General features: G+C 43.8%; 1 protein-coding gene and 1 long non-coding RNA gene across 3 annotated transcripts in view; one reads left to right on the top strand and one right to left on the bottom strand.

Annotated features, from left to right (window-relative positions):
* The window catches only part of ADCY9 (adenylate cyclase 9), a 72,519-nt gene extending 53,622 nt beyond the window's left edge, over positions 1–18,897 (top strand). The window contains exons 2-10 of the mRNA XM_072120162.1: positions 4,899–5,089; positions 7,996–8,097; positions 8,288–8,508; positions 9,652–9,754; positions 9,863–10,071; positions 10,168–10,327; positions 13,792–13,940; positions 14,036–14,077; positions 15,397–18,897. Of these exons, the coding sequence (XP_071976263.1) occupies positions 4,899–5,089; positions 7,996–8,097; positions 8,288–8,508; positions 9,652–9,754; positions 9,863–10,071; positions 10,168–10,327; positions 13,792–13,940; positions 14,036–14,077; positions 15,397–16,456 (2,237 nt within the window). The 3' untranslated portion in view covers positions 16,457–18,897. The remainder of the gene's footprint in view (positions 1–4,898; positions 5,090–7,995; positions 8,098–8,287; positions 8,509–9,651; positions 9,755–9,862; positions 10,072–10,167; positions 10,328–13,791; positions 13,941–14,035; positions 14,078–15,396) is intronic.
* The window catches only part of LOC140074884 (uncharacterized), a 65,547-nt gene that overhangs the window by 38,939 nt on the left and 7,504 nt on the right, over positions 1–19,104 (bottom strand). Inside the window, exon 3 of one of the 2 annotated variants that reach the window (XR_011849303.1) lies at positions 13,871–13,956. The exons of the other annotated variant lie outside the window; for it this stretch is intronic. This is a non-coding gene — a long non-coding RNA (uncharacterized lncRNA). Of the gene's footprint in view, positions 1–13,870; positions 13,957–19,104 lie in introns of those variants that run through there. 2 annotated transcript variants of the gene reach the window in all.

The following is a 19,104-nucleotide window of genomic DNA, read 5'->3' as shown; positions in this document are numbered from 1 at the left end:
TGAGTTCAGCTATAGAGTATAATACAGGATGTAACTCAGGATCAGTACAGGATAAGTAATGTCATGTATGTACACAGTGACTGCACCAGCAGCAGAATAGTGAGAGCAGCTCTGGGGTATAATACAGGATGTAACTCAGGATCAGTACAGGATAAGTAATGTCATGTATGTACACAGAGACTGCACCAGCAGCAGAATAGTGAGTGCAGCTCTGGAGTATAATACAGGATGTAACTCAGGATCAGTACAGGATAAGTAATGTCATGTATATACACAGTGGCTGCACCAGCAGCAGAATAGTGAGTGCTGCTCTGGAGTATAAGACAGGATCAGTACAGGACACTGTGGATCTTTATTTTCTTCAGTCTCCTGGGCCATTAGTCACCATCATCTTTAGCGACCGCCTTGTACTATGATTTACACTGGACATAACACATGAGGTTTTGCTCTTGGTTTGTGTTGTATAAGAATGATGCTGCTTGTGAGGTACAAGATATAATGACAAGGATGTTGCCTGTCCTCAGACGCTGCCTTGTATTGTGACTGACTGTGACACGTAATGAGCAGCAGCCGATGAAATGGGACAGGAAATATGGGCTCCTGAGAATTACTCGCCTCATCCCATCTAGAGAAAAAGTTCAACTACAGTATCATGAAAATCTTATCCTGGACTTTAAGATCTCCACTTGCTGCCATTGAATGAAAAAAAAAAAACCTTTATAGCTTCCATGTATCTAGTCTAGAAAATTCTCTGTGAGATAAACTCTATGGACGAATGTACGACTGATAAACTTTCTTACACTGATACATTGTAACAAACTATGAGGACATTCCATACAGTAGATCTGTGCTAGATTCTTATAAAGGAACTGTGAAAAATTAGACGTGTGCCCTCTCCCTGCTGTGCTCTTAGCTCTTTGCATTGAGTTGTTCCTAAAACCCCTCCCCTCTGCTCTGAGTGATAACTGTAGTAGGTTTCTGGTGAAATACTCCATCACTCACTCAGAGCAGAGGGAACAGACCGTGGCACATATCAATGCAATGAGCTAAGAGCCCAGCAGTGTGAGGATATACGTAGGGGCGGATTAAGACGGCCATGTGCCCTGGGCTGTATGAAAATTGGGGGCCATTACAAATCTAATTAATTAAAGAGGTTTTCCTACAAAGCATCCCCAAAGGATAGTGTCTAACTTGCTGTGGGGGTCTCTGTGATGGGACCCACATGGATCACGAGAAGGGGGGTCTGATGTACTCCCATCGCACCCCTGTAGCACCACCGAGATGACCAGAGCAATCGGTCGTGCCTGCCCGGGCTGCGCCATTCATCTCTATGGAGCTGACAGAGATTGACGAGCGCTGTACTCAGCAATTTCCATCAGCTCCATAGAGGTAAACGGGGCCAAACGTGACCGTCTACTCCGGCCAACTCATTCATGCTACAAGGGGTGCAACAGGAGTACATCGGACCCCTGTTTTAGTAATCGGTGTTGGTCCCATTACTGGGACCCCCACCAATGTGCATAGGGCCTAACTTGCTTTGTTGAAAAACCACTTTAATGGCATTTACTTCCTTCATATGATAAAATATTCAAGCTACTTGGGAAAGGAGTAAGGTCCCTTCTGTCCACTTCTAGTTCTGCAGTTTGAGAACGTTTGTAGGACTAGAGGACCTTCAAAGGTCCTGTACGGACCTATGTATACATGGGATGAGAACAGGAGAGCTTAATGGCTGGAGGTCCTTCTCTTTATTACACTTGGCAATTGGTTCAGGTGGTGGTGGGCCCCCCTCGAAGCCTTGGACCCTGGGCGGCCACCCACACTGCCGATATTATAATCCACTACTGGATACATCCACAGTCATGAGGTTACTAACAACACAGAGGGATGGTGCAAAGTCTCTAGTAGGTCTCTGGTGGCACGTGGGCCTACATAGCAGAGAGATGACCCCATGGCTGGGTCCTGACCATTGGACCAGGTGACGACAAGGTAGGTGCCAACTCATACTAAAGGTATTGGCCATACCAGGCCTCGGCGGGCAACCACGCCCTTACCCCCGGCTTTGCAGGATCCGCCGTTACTACTCAATGATCCGTCTTCACCCGCCTTTCCCTTTAAGACCGTGGCGATGGTGAGTTATACACAGCAGACACGGGAGGACTGTGAGATATTGGCACCCGCCCGCAGCGCTGTCCAGGATTTTCCATAGTGCCGCCTACATTTCACTTCTGAGTATGTAATCGAGGGATGGACATGATGTCAGCTATTGTAATCTATGGAGGGGGGAGGCCGGATAGACGCTGGAAAGGGGAATCTCACTGGGAGGGATAATAACTTATATATCGCCGACCGGACGAAAGCGCCAATGTCTATGTTACACTGCAGAGTAGGGATCATGGCTACTCTCAGACTACAGAGGAGGGCACTAGCAGGGCACCCCACTCCATGCTGTCTATGGCATCTAGAAAGAGGTGGTCCTGGAAAAGCAATAGTAGCAGCAGAACTGTGATATATAAATCTATATTCCAGGATTCTAATGTGTCCTTTGTGTATTTTGTTTGTAGCAGCAGAACTGTGAGATATAGATTTATATTCCAGGACTGTAATGTGTTCTTTGGGGATGGTGTCAGTAGAAGGACTGAGAAATATAGATCTGTATTCCAGAACTGTAAAGTGCCCAATGGGAATGTTGTTAGTAGCAGCAGGACTGTGAGATATAGTTATATATTCTCTGACTGTAAAGTGTCCTTTGGGAATGTTGTTAGTAGCAGCATGACAGTGATATATACATTTATATTCCGGGATTCTAATGTGTCCTTTGTGTATGTTTTTAGTAGCAGCAGAACTGTGAGTTATATGTTTATATTTAAGGACTGTAAAGTGTCATTTGTGTATGTTATTAGTAGCAGCAGGACTGTGAGTAATAGATCTATATTCCAGGACTGTAAAGTATCCACTGTGTACATTGTTCGTTGCAGCAGGACTGTGAGATGTGGATTTGAAGCTTTTCTACGTGCACTAGCAGTGTGTCCTCACACTGCTGTGCTCTAAGCTCTGTGCGTTGAACTGTTTTACATCTTCTTTGCCCTTTTCCTCTGCAAAAGCTTTGGCCGGCTTCGGACTGAATATTACATATTAAGTTTAATTTAAGAACAAAAGTAAACTAATTTTTGGGTTTGGAATAATTCTGATTGAATATGCTTTCATGCAAAGCAGAGTGGATTGGATGTGGAGCTGTTCACTGCACAGAGCTCAGAGCACAGCAGTGCATTTGGAGTATTATTACCTTGGAATATAAATCCATTTTTTTTTCACAGTCCTGCAGCTACTAACAACATATGCAATGGTCTGATTACATCTCATCAGGGACAATACCTGACAAGGAGCTGCAGTCAGGTATCTGTCTGAATATCTGGCAATGGGAAACCACGTAAACAAAATCTGTGGCCGTGACCCCATCCAGTGTGACAAATACTGCACCATCCCTGGCTGGTAGCTGGTGTACAAGGCGTCCTCGTGTGTGTGTGCTGCCACCTGCTGCCTGCTGGGGGTACTGCAGACTCGTGCTTGCCCCCTGCACAGCTGCTGTGCCATAGTTTATTGTGTGTGCATTTTTGGGGCGGACATTGTCACGTACAGGCAGCTGTATCCTTACTGCAGCTGTTCTCTGTGTTATGCTATGACATGAGGCGGCCATCGGGTGCCTCCATTATTTATAGGGTGGGGGATAATTCTTAAGATAATTAGTTTATCATTAAAAAGTAGGTAAATTGGTAACCGGGCACATGTGCAATGCCAAGTCTGTGAAGGGCAGATTGTGTGTTCATGATTTATGAAAAAACAAAGGCGTAGGACGTATCTGCTTAGCGTGATCTGAGGGAGATAACACATGGTCTGTCTGCACATGCTGACCATAGCCTCACTGTTTCTGCCCCCATTATAGTGACAGTGCCCCACAATAGAGCGCTGACCACAGTGCCCCATAATAGTGATAGCTTTAGTGCCCCCATACCGGATCTATCCATAGTGCCCCCGCATCGGAGCTATCCATAGTGCCCCCATACCGGAGCTATCCATAGTGCGCCCATACAGGAGCTATCCATAGTGCGCCCATACTGGATCAATCCATAGTGCCCCCATACCAGATCTATCCATAGTGCCCCCCATACCGGAGCTATCCTTAGTGCCCCCATACCGGAGCTATCCATACTGCCCATACCGGATCTATCCATAGTGCCCCCATACCGGAGCTATCCTTAGTGCCCCCATACCGGAGCTATCCATAGTGCCCCCATACCGGAGCTATCCATACTGCCCATACCGGAGCTATCCATGGTGCCACCATACCAGATCTATCCATAGTGCCCTCATACCAGATCTATCCATAGTGCCCCCCATACCGGAGCTATCCTTAGTGCCCCCATACCGGAGCTATCCATACTGCCCATACCGGATCTATCCATGGTGCCCCCATACCGACGCTATCTATACTGCCCATACCGGATCTATCCATGGTGCCCCCATACCGGAGCTATCCATAGTGCCCCTATACCGGAGCTATCCATACCGATCTATCCATAGTGCCCCCATACCGATCTATCCATAGTGCCCCCATACCGGATCTATCCATAGTGCCCCCATACCGGAGCTATAAATAGTGCCCCCATACCGGAGCTATCCATACTGCCCATACCGGAGCTATCCATACTGCCCCCATACCGGAGCTATCCATACTGCCCATACCGGAGCTATCCATGGTGCCCCCATACCGGATCTATCCATAGTGCCCCCATACCGGAGCTATAAATAGTGCCCCCATACCGGAGCTATCCATAGTGCCCCCATGACAGAATCAGCCAAAATACCTCATAACCGAGTTAACCCTTTCCTGTTTTCCACAGGCCTGAAGACCTATCTGATCTCTGGGCGGAGGCCCCGTGTCCCCAGCTGCAGCTGCTCCCAGACCCTACTCCCACTACAGGAAGGCTCAGACCCCGGCAGCGGCTCGCAGACGCCCCATGGCATGGGGGGCCTCATTGCAGACAGCGCAAGCGACTCTCTACTTCACTGCTCTCACGTGGAAAAACTCAAGGTGAGTAATGATCAGTATTCAGCGTGTGAACCACACACGTGGGGGAAGGGGATTATAGCATCAGATTACGAAAAACAAAAAGGGGAGACCTTCTCATAAAGGGTTAATGTGAAAAATGTCATCCGAATTCTGTGGCTGATAGAAAAGTGTTAATGGTTTGATCTCTGTGGGATGCTAAGAGACCGTCCCCAGGAACAATCCCCTGCCACCCTTTGTCCTCATTAGCAGCAATTAATTACAGCACCCCCGGGTGCTTCTCCCAATGGGTGTGTGGAGGGGGAGCAGCCTTAATGAGGCTCACATCGAATCCCAATCTATTAATGTCCCCAGGCCTCCTGCAGAGACAGCGGCGGAACAGCAGCAAACATCACATTTATAAGTTTAAGGGGCCGAGTACACACACAACACAACACTCATACACACAACACTCATACACACAACACAACACTCATACACAAACATACACACACACAACACTCATACACACTCACATACTCATACACACACACACTCTCATACACACTCACACATACACTCATACACACTCACACATACACTCATACACACTCACACATACACTCATACACACACTCACACAAACACACACAACACTCATGCATGCACTCACACAAGGTGATTCATTACAACGACTCTCACTGACACATTTATTATGGGGTGTTAATGTCGCACAACAGGATAATGGAAGGCTGTAGATGTGTCTGATGAAACCCGATATCATGGAGCGGATAGCCAACTGCTGCATCCAATGTGTTGAGAAACGGTGGATTATTTTTCACAGTTTCCATACTCACTCCAATCTTAGGGATCCAAAGTTAAGGAAGTGGAAAATGGATCTGTATCCCAAGGGTGATCAAAAGGCTAGACTCACCTTTGCTGAGGAGCATGTTGTGTGGACAGAGGAGAAGTCGTCCACAGTTCGTTTTAGTGACAAAAAGCAAGTTGAATTTATTTGGATCTAATGGAAAACACTATGTTTGTCGATAAAATGGGGGGGGGGGGGGGGGGAATAACCATAGTGTGCAAAGAAGTCAGTGAAAGGTAGTGGAGTAAGTGTCATGGTTCGGGGAATATTTTCTTCAGTAGGAGATGGACCTTTCATAGAGTTACATGGCAGAGTGATTACAAGCGTATATCAGAACCTTCTTCAACAACACCTGGCTCCACAATCAGCAGCAATTTTCATGCAAGACAACGCCTCTTATTGCAACTTTATAACTTTTACAGTGGCATTGTGTACTTCTTACAAAATATCTATCAAATGTTCATCAATCTGATTAAATGTGGTAACGATTATGATTATTTCTTAAAAAAAGTATTGATACATTGGGGCACATTTACTTACCCATCCGGAGTTGACAGAAAGTGCATTGTCCGACGATCACCCCCCGAGTTACTAAAGGCTGGAGGTACCCCCTATTCTTCTTTGCACATCTAGAGGCTGGAGGGGTACACAATGCAAGGGGCGTCCACAGAGAGAAAAAAGAGCCACAATAACAAGGGGAGCAGGAACAGAGGAGAGGACCTCAATGGATGGGGGAGCAGAAAAAGCGACCTACAATAAGAAGGAGAGCAGAAAACTGGGCTCACACTAAGGCTGCATTTACACTGGGTGCACACACAGAAGCGCGCTGGGGAGGAGGAGCACTCACCCCTCCCCTCTCCATTGCAATGCTCAGTGCCCGGATGTATGTACGGGGAAAGATAGGGCAAGCTCTATCTTTTTTCAGTGCATGGTACGGTGCCATACGTGCATGGGACCATACGCCCGCCGGGCGCCACAGCCTGCCTACCTGGCTGCAATAAAAATCCCTACACCAGCGGTCTGGAAGCGGTCTAAAGGTGGCAAAGAGCGGTAGCCATACTAAGAGGGGGAACAGGGAGGGGGGCCAAAATAAGAGAAAGAGCAGAGACGGGGCCACAGTAAGAGGGGGAGCAGGGATGGGCCAAAATAAGATGCAACACCCCTGCCAACATGTAAGCAAGGGAGTAGTTGTGAATAAGGCCCTCTACCTGTCAGGATCCATACAGTGAGTCTGATCAGCTCACCCAAAGGATAATGCAGGGAGATCTCAGGTAATCTGCAGCTGTAGCCTCTGTCTGGAAAGGCAATAGTTCAATGGGTGTAAGATGTTATCCAATTATGTGGCTGTATTGTAACCTGGAGTGTGATTGGAGAGGTGCTACCACCTGACCAGGGGGAGTATAAAACGCCGTGTACAGTGGGTAGACAGGGCTCTTAGGCCCTAGCTCTTAGTCCTGTCTGGTCTTTGAGCACATGCACAAAGTGAAGAGAGAGAGTCAGTGTGTAGCACACCTTTAGTGCTACCACAGAAAAACAATCCCAGGACTCTAATCCAGAGCTGCAGCTTCCACAGTTTGGACACAGCTCCATCTCCATTCTCCCAGCCTGCATCTACTACCAGGCTGGTGCACTATTCCTGAGGACCCCTCTCCACGATCACTCCAGTACCAGAATCTGCTGTTTGACCATTTGGCCGTTGCGTCCGCGGACCCTTAGTAAATAAGCCCCATAGTTAACTAATGCGCATTGGAGATCAAAATTAGAGAAGTCAGATTAACCCACTGATTTTGGTGAGACAAGTCATCCTACTAATGTATATCGGGGTTTCCTCCTCCCAGAAGGAGCGGACATAGAAGGATCAGACATGTTGGATTTCACATGTTCAATCCTTGTTTTGTTGCAGTAGCTTTAACGTATTCATGGTGACATAAATAGGGGGGGGGGGGGCTTATGGGCTTCTCGTGCAGCCATGAATTTTACAGGAAAATTAAACCCATTCTGATTACACTATGGGGGCCCTATTATTTCTGTGAGCACCCCCCATGTCTATGCATATCTTTACCCTTTTCTATTTCATTAACAGAACTGTCCTTCTTGTGGGGAAACTGGAGTCCGAGACGGGGTGGAGGAAAGCGCTTCAGCTGTAAATGGTGCCCCCGAAGAATGGAAAGGAGGGGGCAATCGGGTATGCGTGGTCACACTACAGTATATAGATGATGTATTGGGAATTCTGTGATAAGATCCCATCACTTCACAAGTAACCAAAATAATGGAAGCACTAAGGAAGTGGGAATATCCCAAGTAATATGGTTAGACATAAAAATCAAATATCATTACCCTGCTAAAAGTCATATACCCCCATTCCTTTATCACAGCCCACAGCCATTGGACGCCACTTGAAAACCCAGAATGGGCTTCTGAGCCCCCCGCCAGAGGAAACCTTGAATAATAGCCAGGCCTCCTTATGTGAGATGCTTCAGGAAAAGGGTCGCTGGTGTGGGGTCAGTATGGACCAGTCTGCTCTCCTCCCTCTCCGCTTCAAAAACATCAGAGAGAAGACTGACGCTCACTTTGTGGATGTTATTAAAGAAGACAGGTACATTAAACATTGATATAGAGTTGCACCTAAAGAACTTACAGTATAAGGATATGCACGGTGTACATGTAAATGAAAGTTTATTGCTATACGTTTTGTTATCTTCAGCCATCATGATATGGGTAGAGTAGTAGTAAACTTGAACTACTTCAGTCCTTTACTTTCTCCCTGTTATTACTTTAGTTTTCACTACTTCAGTCCTTTACTTTTTTCTCTCCTGTTACTTTAGTTTTATACTACTTCAGTCCTTTACTGTCTCCCTGCTGTTGTATTAGTTTTCACTAACTCAGTCCTTTACTTTCTCACTGCTGTTATTAGTTTTTACTACTTCAGTCTCTTACTTTCTACCTTCTTTAACATTAGTTTTCATTACTTCAGTTCATTACTTTCTCCCTGCTTTTATATTAGCTTTCACTACTTCAGTCCTTTACATCCTCCTTGCTGTTACATAAGTTTTTACTACTTAAGTCCTTTGCTTAGTCCCTGCTGTTACATTAGTTTTTACTACTTAAGTCCTTTGCTTAGTCCCTGCTGTTACATTAGTTTTTACTACTTCAGTCCTTTACTTTCTCCCTACATGTTACATTAGTTTTCACTGTTCTGGCATTTTTCTATTTTAGATAGATGGATACTACGATTTCAGAGAATTATCACGTTTCTTTGTGTCTTCGGATGGTACTTGCTAGTTAATAATATCATACACTTGCAGCAGCATCTGCCACATTCAAGCAGCATGAGAAGGGATAGTAACTAGTCCACTTTAGCATAGAGGCCTATAGAAACAGGGAGTGTGATGTATCTTGCTGGATTTGATGGATAACGTCAGAATAGTACAGCTCTGCAGCACAAACAGCTGAGATTTAAAGGGAAAGATACCACATTACACATAAGAGAGCGTTCTATATTTCAGACCAGGATTAAGGGATTAGATATTGCATGGGTCTAGGTTTAGATAGCAGTATTAGGAAGGATCCTAGAAGTGTAAAAAGGGGATGTAAACATCTGATGGATGGGATAGATTAATTTAAAAAACTTAAAAATAACTTGAAGAAGTAGAAGGTGTTCTGTGAAGCCAAGAATGTAGATACCGTAATCTCTTGCCACATTAAAGACGTCTCCCTTTGTCCCATCTTTTCTGTCCAGTTTAATGAAGGATTACTTCTTCAAGCCGCCCATTAACCGCCTGAGCCTGAACTTTCAAGACAAGGACCTGGAGACCTCGTATCGAGCCAGCTACCAGGAGGAGGTACTTGTCTGTATAAGCTATAGTTCACTACTTACATAGTGCGGCACAGTTGGCTGTGGTCTACATGGGCCCCTAAATTCTATCGCTCTTCCCCATGTTTGTCCACAGGTGATGCGCATGGCTCCGGTGAAGACCTTTGCCAGTGCCACATTCAGTTCCTTGCTCGATGTGTTGCTTAGTTTCTTCATATTCCTCCTCCTTTCCATCACCTGTTTCCTGAAGCCAGGCATAGTGCCCGTCTCTCCCCCGATGCCGGCACTTGTGGTGCTAGCCGTCTGTGGGATTCTGGGATTCCTCTCCTTGCTTGTTTCCATCAGGTAAGTCCAATGGACTACAGACGTTTCTACTACTTGTTATATAAATGGTGGAAAAGTTTTATGGTTTGATTCTTCTTCTTCTTCTGGACGTTGTAGGATGGCATTCTATCTAGAGGACATGTTCCTGTGTACCAGACGGCTCCTGGAGGTCATCTCCGGTTGGCTTCCACGTCATCTCATTGGCACGGTGCTCGTGTCTCTCCCCGCAGCTGTCGTCTTCTCCTACCTGACCCAAGATTTCTACACCAACGCACATGTATGAATAGCGTCTTATACGTAGCTCAAAACGTAGTTCTACTTCTTTCCATGATTCTTATTCTGCCCATGAAGAGAGGCAAAGGGAACCGAAAGGATGGCATAGGGGGTCATATGACCTGCCTTCAGTGTGTATATTATGGGATAATGAACAACTTCCAATCCCTTTGAGTAAAATACAGCATAGAGCTTGTCAAAAACTTATGTAGCGCTCCTCGTTCGTGTGACAGCCTTAAAGCCCCATAAACGTAAATGGAGCAATAATTCCCCTAAATGCTAAGGGTCCCAGCAGTCAGAACCCCAGGATATGTTACAGATCCTGTGAATAGGGGATAGTTTGCTTTAGTAGGAGTGTGAGTGAGTATTTAATAGGAGACATACGTTTGTGGTGAGTCTGATTTGAGTATAAGTGCTGGAAGGGAAAATCTACACCAGCAGGTATAAGTTATAGTAAATGAGTTGGGGCCATGTCCAAAAAGTTAAAAGTAGATGAGAGGAGAAAAATGGCAAAAAGTTACAAATTTATGTTAAGAAATATAATTGGGGAAAAGCTGGATGACTTTTCATTTATAGATATGAGAGACAGATTATATATATTCTAGAGAGAGAGTCTATGATAGATATGAGATAGATATGTATTAGATAGATAGATAGATAGATAGATAGATAGATAGGAGATAGATGATTGATAGATAGATAGATAGATAGATAGATAGATAGATAGATAGATAGATACAATGGGAAAATACAAGCAGCACTCAAGACGTCTTGAGTAGGTGGGTGCAGGCAACACAGGGCTGGGCCTAGAGTCCTCCAGACAGGGATTTGAAGAAAACGCTTGAAAAAGGCTCTCTTGAGCCGAAACGTTGCTATTGTATTATGTGATGGAATAAAAGAACCACATTTATTTTTTCACCACAAACGGAGTGCTGCACGTTTTCTTCAAATCCCTAGATAGATAGATAGATAGATATGAGATAGATAGATATGAGATAGATAGATAGATAGGAGATAGATAGATAGATAGATAGATAGATAGATAGATAGGAGATGCTAGAAAAAGGCGTGCCACAACGCCGAAACGTTGCACCTGGAATAAACGCTTCACCCTTTTCCACGTACTTTGGAGTGCTGCCTCTTTCCTACAAATAGATAGATAGATAGATAGATAGATAGGAGAGAGATAGATATGAGATAGATAGATGATAGATAGATACATATGAGATTGATAGATAGATACATATGAGATTGATAGATAGATAGGAGATAGATAGATATGAGATAGATAGATGATAGATAGATACATATGAGATTGATAGATAGATACATATGAGATTGATAGATAGATAGATAGATAGATATATGTATGTGATAGATAGATAGATAGATATGAGATATAGATAGATAGATAGATAGATAGATAGATAGATAGATAGGAGATAGACAGAGAATTTGGTGAAACATCATATAGTGAAAAAAAGTTAAATGGGCTTTATTCCCATGCCACTGTTTCAGATTCTTACTGAAGCCTTTTTTTTGGATTAGATAGATATCAAAGATGATCAATATAAAAGACAGATATGAGATAGATAGGAAGAGATTATATAAATAGAAGATAGATAGGAGAAAGATGATAGTTAAATAGATGGAAGCTAGATATCCAAAATTACATATGAGATAGATAGACGGATAGAAAGAAATTAGATAGATAGATATACCAAGAAACATATGAGATAGATTGATTATATAGATAGATATTAGATAGAAGATAGATATGAGAGAGAAAGATAGAAGATAAGTAGATATAAAATTGATGGATAGACAAACAAATGTAGAGGGAGAAAATTGGCAAAAAGTTACACATTTATTTTAAGAAATCAGGGGAAAAAAATAGATTTTATAGATATGAGAGATAAATAGATATTAGAAAGAGGATATATATGTGACATAGATAGATATGAGATAAATAGATAGATATGAAATAGACAGACAATATTGATGAAAGCCGCTAATGAGACATCAGACTATGTACGGACACCATTAGGATAAGACCCAACAACTCATTTGTACTTAGATTTATAGCAGATTCTATACGGTAATTACTTAGTGTTTCTCCGCCATGTACACTTTCTTGCCAACTTCCCAGATCAGTGCCAGAGGTTTAATGATAGGAGATTGGAAATATTCAACACAACACAAATATAATCGTGTGTCCCCCCAGGTTTATTTCCCTCCATGGCTTCAGGATTCCCAAGCCTTTCTCATCAATATTTATTAAGCACAATATTTTCTATAATGAAACTTTGGTGGGAAACGTAGAACAGTTTGGTTCTCAGACATATATTATAGATGACAGATATATACCAGATGCGAAATTTATCAGAAGTGTCTGACAGAAAACCCGTTTTAGTTGATCATGGCAACCAGTCAGAGCTCTGCTTTCATTTTCCCACAGTGGTTTATAAAATGAAAGTTGACTTCTGATTGGTTGCCATGAGGATTTAGAACAGTTTTGCTCACAGACACTTTTGATTAATGAGTTTGTGAAAATTAGATTATTTTGGGGATGTACCATACACTGGCACATGGTGCACATCCCCGCACCCACCAGATTTATCAGAAGACTTCAGCCTTCCAATAAATCTGACTGGGGTTTTGCAGCCGGCATTACAACGTAAAGTCTGACCTGTTTCAGAGCTTGTACGCCAGAATTATAGCGAAGAAGCTATAATAAATTCCTACCCTATGGGTAGACCCATGTACATTAATAAGATTTTTCTTTGTATTGCCAGCTAAGGCTAAGTTCACATCTGTCTTTTGGACACGTCTCGATACATGTCAATAAGCTTCAATTGTGAGATGGAATCCAAACAAGTGTCCTTTTGGCATTGGTCTGGATATATTTATCCTCTGAATACCGAAAACTGTGACCTTATTCTCCATATATCCTCCTTGGAGCTTCCTCCCGTGACAGGTCTTCAATAAAATGGCCGTCAGACGCCTGTGCAGATAGATAGCCCAGGGACATATGGCCTCCATAGGGATTTAAGGTATCCTCCACAATCTATCTATGCCATAATTTGGTGTATTTTTTTCGATTGCCAGTATTACAGTCAGTCCCCGGGTTATGTACAAGATAGGTTCTGTAGGTTTGTTCTTAAGTTGAGTTTGTATGTAAGTCGGAACTGTATATTTGATAATTGTAACCCAGCCAGAATTTTTTTGGTCTTTGTGACAATTGGATTTTAAAAATGTTGGATTGTCATCAGAACCAGGATTAACAATAAAGCTTCATTACAGACACCTTTGATAACTGTTCATTGTAGCCTATGGCTAAAGTAGAGTAAATTGCCAACATCCAGAGGTCCGTTTGTTACTAGGGGTCGTCTGTAAGTAGGGGACCGCTTGTACATGTGTAGTGTGTCTCCCCCTGGTGGTCATTGACTATCTCTGCACTTCTTCCAGTACACCATGTTCCTGTGCTCCGCTCTTCTGATCCCCATGGTCCAGTACTGTAACTTCTGTCAGCTCAGCTCCTGGCTACGTTCCTCTCTTGCCACCCTGGCAGGGGCCACGCTGTTAATTCTACTTTACGTGCCACTCTTCCCGGATGAGTAAGTTATTCGCCACCTGTTTAAAAGGATGATTTAAAGTAATACATAAAAATTTACTTTAAAATTATGTTAAACTTTTTTTCTTTGTGACTTAGGCCTCCAGTGATGCCAGATTTAGAGTTCGAAACAAATTTCAGGTAAGTAGATTCAGCTTGACAATAATTAAAAATTTTGATTTGCTAGCGGGGATCAGTGCTGTCTGATTTTTGCCTCCAAATTCTGCATCCAAACATGCTGGCTTCTGAACATGACCATGTTCAGACAGGGAAACACCACACAACAAGATTGGTGTACTACATGGCGGTATTATAATTGTGCAAATCCCACCCCCAGCTGCAGGTCTAATAACCGTACCAATAGCATCAGAAGGACCAATAATTCTGTAAAATCGGGTCATTCGACTGAATTTGTAAGTGAATAACACGTTCCCTTTCAATCATAAGATAAATGATAAGAAACAGATCCCATCCGTTATACTATAGCAGAGCCTGCAAGGTCCTGCCCGCACCCCTAAACTTCCTTTGTGTTTGTGGCCTGGAGAATGATTAATTTCAGTCGGGGCGTGGAGGCCATTTATATGTCCAGCTGCCACATCTTCTCCAGTTGTCTGCCTCAAAGCAAAGCAAATCCTGCACCACAGGCCATTTTTACAGACTCCTTTCATAGTCCTCATTGTCTGTGAGCACCGAACTCCATGGTCCCAAAGCCCCCACCTGCCCCTGGCATCTGTTTATACACATCCTAGGGACAAAATACAGCCATTCATAGCTTCCCTACCAATAGGGAGACCTAAAAGTGCTGCATAGTGCGAGGTAGGCGGCCATCTTAGGATCAGGCCATACTTGACCTCTCCATAGGACTTCAGATTTCTCCCTTACACTTTGTAGCTTCGCTTCGGCAGTCAGCGCTATCCTTCTCTTGCTCTTTAAGAGGGGTGGGTTTCATTCAAATAGTATAGTGATAGTATAGTATATAATAGTATAGTGATTTTAGGTTTTTCAATCATGGCCAAAAACACTTAGAATATTTTATAGCTCAAAAAAGCAAAACTTATATTACGAGTTCAGGGCATGAGGTATCAAATATAATAGAGGGATTGTCTGTTTTATACTGCCCCCTATGGTCGTGACTAGACACAACACAATCTATTACCGTAATTTTTGCCTTGACTGTTTCTTTAATATGAATGTAGTTTATAGATCAAATGTTATGATGCATCCGTGTAAATGACAGATGGCATCCGTGTACCAGAGATTTTCACTAAACGTGAGAACTGATGTTCATTTAGCCAACTATTGGCCCGTGTAAAAATAAAAAAAGAAGAAAATAGTCACCCCACTTTCTTCCTTTTATAGTGGCACGTGTTCAGTCCTGAAAGGTAAAAAAAAATAAAATAAAAATGCATACATAATGTTTTTTAATGAAGCCAGTAATATTCTGTCTCTTTTCTTTTAAGCTCTTCCTTTCCACCCAATGCCAGCTTGGGCATTAGCAATAACAGTAAGCCATCGTCACAGCTTGGCCAGGAGCTCACCGTGGCTTACTTCCTCCTTCTCCTGTTGGTTTGGTTCCTAAATCGGGAGTTTGAGGTCAGCTACCGCTTGCACTACCACGGTGACGTCGAAGCAGACCTTCATCGCACTAAAATCCAGAGTATGAGAGATCAGGCAGACTGGCTTCTGCGTAACATCATCCCCTATCACGTGGCTGAACAACTGAAGGTTTCTCAGAGTTACTCCAAAAATCACGACGATGCTGGGGTGATATTTGCGAGCATAGTCAACTTCAGCGAGTTCTATGAGGAGAACTATGAAGGTGGTAAAGAGTGTTACCGCGTTCTCAACGAGTTGATTGGAGACTTCGATGAACTTCTTAGCAAGCCCCATTACTCCTGCATCGAGAAGATCAAGACTATTGGTGCAACGTACATGGCCGCTTCTGGGCTCAACCCATCTCAGTGCCAGGATAGCAGCCAACCCCACCGCCACCTGCAGACACTGTTCGAGTTTGCCAAGGAGATGATGAGTGTGGTAGATGATTTTAACAACAACATGCTGTGGTTTAACTTTAAGCTCCGCATTGGGTTCAACCATGGTCCACTGACAGCTGGGGTCATTGGGACCACCAAGTTGCTCTATGACATCTGGGGGGACACGGTGAATATTGCCAGTAGGATGGACACAACAGGTGTGGAGTGCCGTATCCAAGCAAGTGAAGAAAGCTATAGGGTGCTAGTGAAAATGGGCTATGACTTTGACTACAGAGGGACTGTCAACGTCAAGGGCAAAGGGCAGATGAAAACGTACCTCTACCCAAAATGCACAGACAATGGAGGCTTAGTGCCCCACCATCAACTATCCATCTCTCCGGACATCCGGGTACAGGTGGATGGCAGCATTGGACGGTCGCCTACTGATGAAATTAGTAGCCTTGTGACAGGAGGCAAGGGGGCGGTGGAAGCAGGTGGGAAGCGGGACAAGACCGAAGACAGAGGCCGAGATGGAGGAGCACGGTGAGGCTGGTGGAGTGGAAAAGGACCATATAAAGCATGTGGGGCCACCACAATGATGGCCCGAAAGAGAGCTTGTATGCTCTGCACTGTGCCAGCTGATGGACCTATTCATTTTAGCCACTGCATCATTCCACAAGTCAGTCTTATGGTGATGTGGCTTCCAATGGATATCTTTATAGATGGCTCTTAAATTCTTATAGCGCTGGTGGACCATTGTGTCCTGAGTACATTGTCCCCCCTTCCCGCTTATGGTGGGTTATATGGTCTTACAAGAGCAAGGTTAGGCTACAATATGAGCTTGCTCTTAAGTGCTGGAGTACTTCTTCATACTGTAAGGTCAAGGATCCAACCCTGTGGAGGGTGCCTCCTCCGATTCGCTGTGTGTTGAGTCGCACAGAAACTGGACTTATAATTTTGGAGGACCATACTCTTAAACCTCATCTCATGCCTCCGCCTCTTCGTCAGCCATACTGAGGATTGAACTAAGTGCCTTCCACTCTCTGGACCTGTACCACCCAGATGAGATGACAGTGACACCTTGCCACAATTCTCGCTATTACTTGCCAAAAGCATGCACCGCTCTCTCCACCACTGCCCACCCTCCAGTGGTGATGGGAGGAAATTTTTCTGAATGGGCAAAATGGGTAGAGAAATATTTCCTTTGTTTCTTAAGACAATGCGATTGTAATGTGTTTTCAGTAACACTTCAGCTGCCTACCAGTTCCCATTAGCTGTGATGCCTCCTACAGGGTAAAAGCAGAATTGCAAGGGTATTTAAAAAACAAAAAAAACAAATCCAGTCTTCTATTCTATATCCCATCGTATTGCCATAGCAGAACAAGGTCAAAAGACTGATGTTAAACATTCAGAACCTGCTCCTGTTCACCGAGATATGGCGGACATATTTATGCCAAGACTGGTCTGTTAAAGGGGAAGTATCACTTTTTCCAGCAGGCACCCCAGCCGCTTGTCATGATCTTTGTGCAATATTATAGAATTTTTGTCAGATTGTGAACGTTCAATTCGTTGACCTCCGTCAATGAGTCTCAGTTCTGATCCCAGGTTTTATGTACCATTGCATCTCATTTTTCGCTTTCTTAAGGGTACATCCCAGCCACCGTTTTGAATGTATTATACGAACTATATTTCTGGGATAGCTAGTTCAAAGATGGTTAAAAAGATTAAATTTGATCTGAGGCTCTCCGTCCGCCATTTATAGTTGGGCTATGTCTCTGAGCAATTTTTCAACCATCACCTAGGGCAAATGTCCTATATATTACCCCAGCCCCAATCCTAACACCCGCTTATCAACCCAACCCTGAATTTGCCAGGATGGATTTGAATGTGCAGAAATTTTGGACTTCTGGCCCAGGCACTAATCCCTGGAATATGTTTCACCAAACCCCCTATAACTGTATCCCTGCACCAAGGCCCAGAGGCAACTGCAGTCACTATAGGGGCAGACTTATTAACCATACCCTCCACACTGATACTTCCTCTTTAATACATATAAATACTAACTGAACGGACATAACTATATACATAAAGTGTATTCTTATTATGGCAATGGTTGGGAAGTTATAATTTCCAGGTGTATATGTGTTGCAGTGGGCTTTAGACGTGTACAGAATCTCTTGAACATTGAAAAAAATAGGTATATACATGAACATACGTTACTTCATAGCACCAAATTGGCCTCCAAGCTGTGGCGCTTGTGGTGCAAGACTACAACTCCCAACATGCTTGGATAGCCGCAGGAGAGCCAAGGCTTGGAGACCGCTGGGTTTATATAAAGGGTCTTCTATTTATTACCCACATGTACTTGAATACCAGCAACATGTGAGGGGTTATTAGTTATATATGGGTTAAATACAGAATATTTAACTTATGTTCATGAAATGAGTGTTTGTTGCTGAGGACCAATCATGGCTCAGCTTTTATTTTCCAAAAGCAGGCCATGAAATGAAAGCTGTGCGGTGATTGGTTGTTATGAGAAACAGGCACATAACTACGCTATGTTTACCTAGGCCCGAATATTATTCTTAGTATAAATTTGGCTTTAATCAATGTATGCACAAATGTGTACACACATATGTATAAATTTACACGTGTGTGTGCGCCGACATGTGTTCATATGGTTACCGACATGTACATAAACACATAGGTATGAACCAATACAAATCCACAGCCGGCTATATGTATATACTCATCCATTTCTAGATCTATATGTACAGTGGAATAGTCCTTGCTCTGAGGAGAACGTAGTGCCTGGATATAGGGGCATCTATTAGACGTGCCCAGGTTCCCTGTGCCCCCTACCCCAGGTCTCGCCCCGCTCCCTCCTCCATAACGCTCAGACTTCTGCGGTGACCGAACGTTCCTGCTGCGCGATATATTCTGCAGAACAAACTGCAAAAGCCAAAATAAATGCATTGAATACTCCTCTGTCCGAGCCTAGGCTTCCTGCTCTGTTTCTAAGTCTTGTGTTTGTGTGACGGATCATTTGTGACCAGAGTCGGGTGATCCAATATGCTGGGTTATAGGGTGACAGTTCTTTTAGGGGAGCAAGTAAAATGGGGTACAGTACCACATGACTGCAGGATCAGACTGCATAATTGCTGCTTATAGTAACATAGGTAATTTTGGGGGCTG

The sequence above is a fragment of the Engystomops pustulosus genome, chromosome 8 (genome assembly GCF_040894005.1).
Source record: "Engystomops pustulosus chromosome 8, aEngPut4.maternal, whole genome shotgun sequence".
NCBI classification, from domain to species: Eukaryota; Metazoa; Chordata; class Amphibia; order Anura; family Leptodactylidae; genus Engystomops; species Engystomops pustulosus.
Note: the sequence above shows the minus strand (reverse complement) of the source record. Positions and strands in the feature narration are given on the sequence as shown.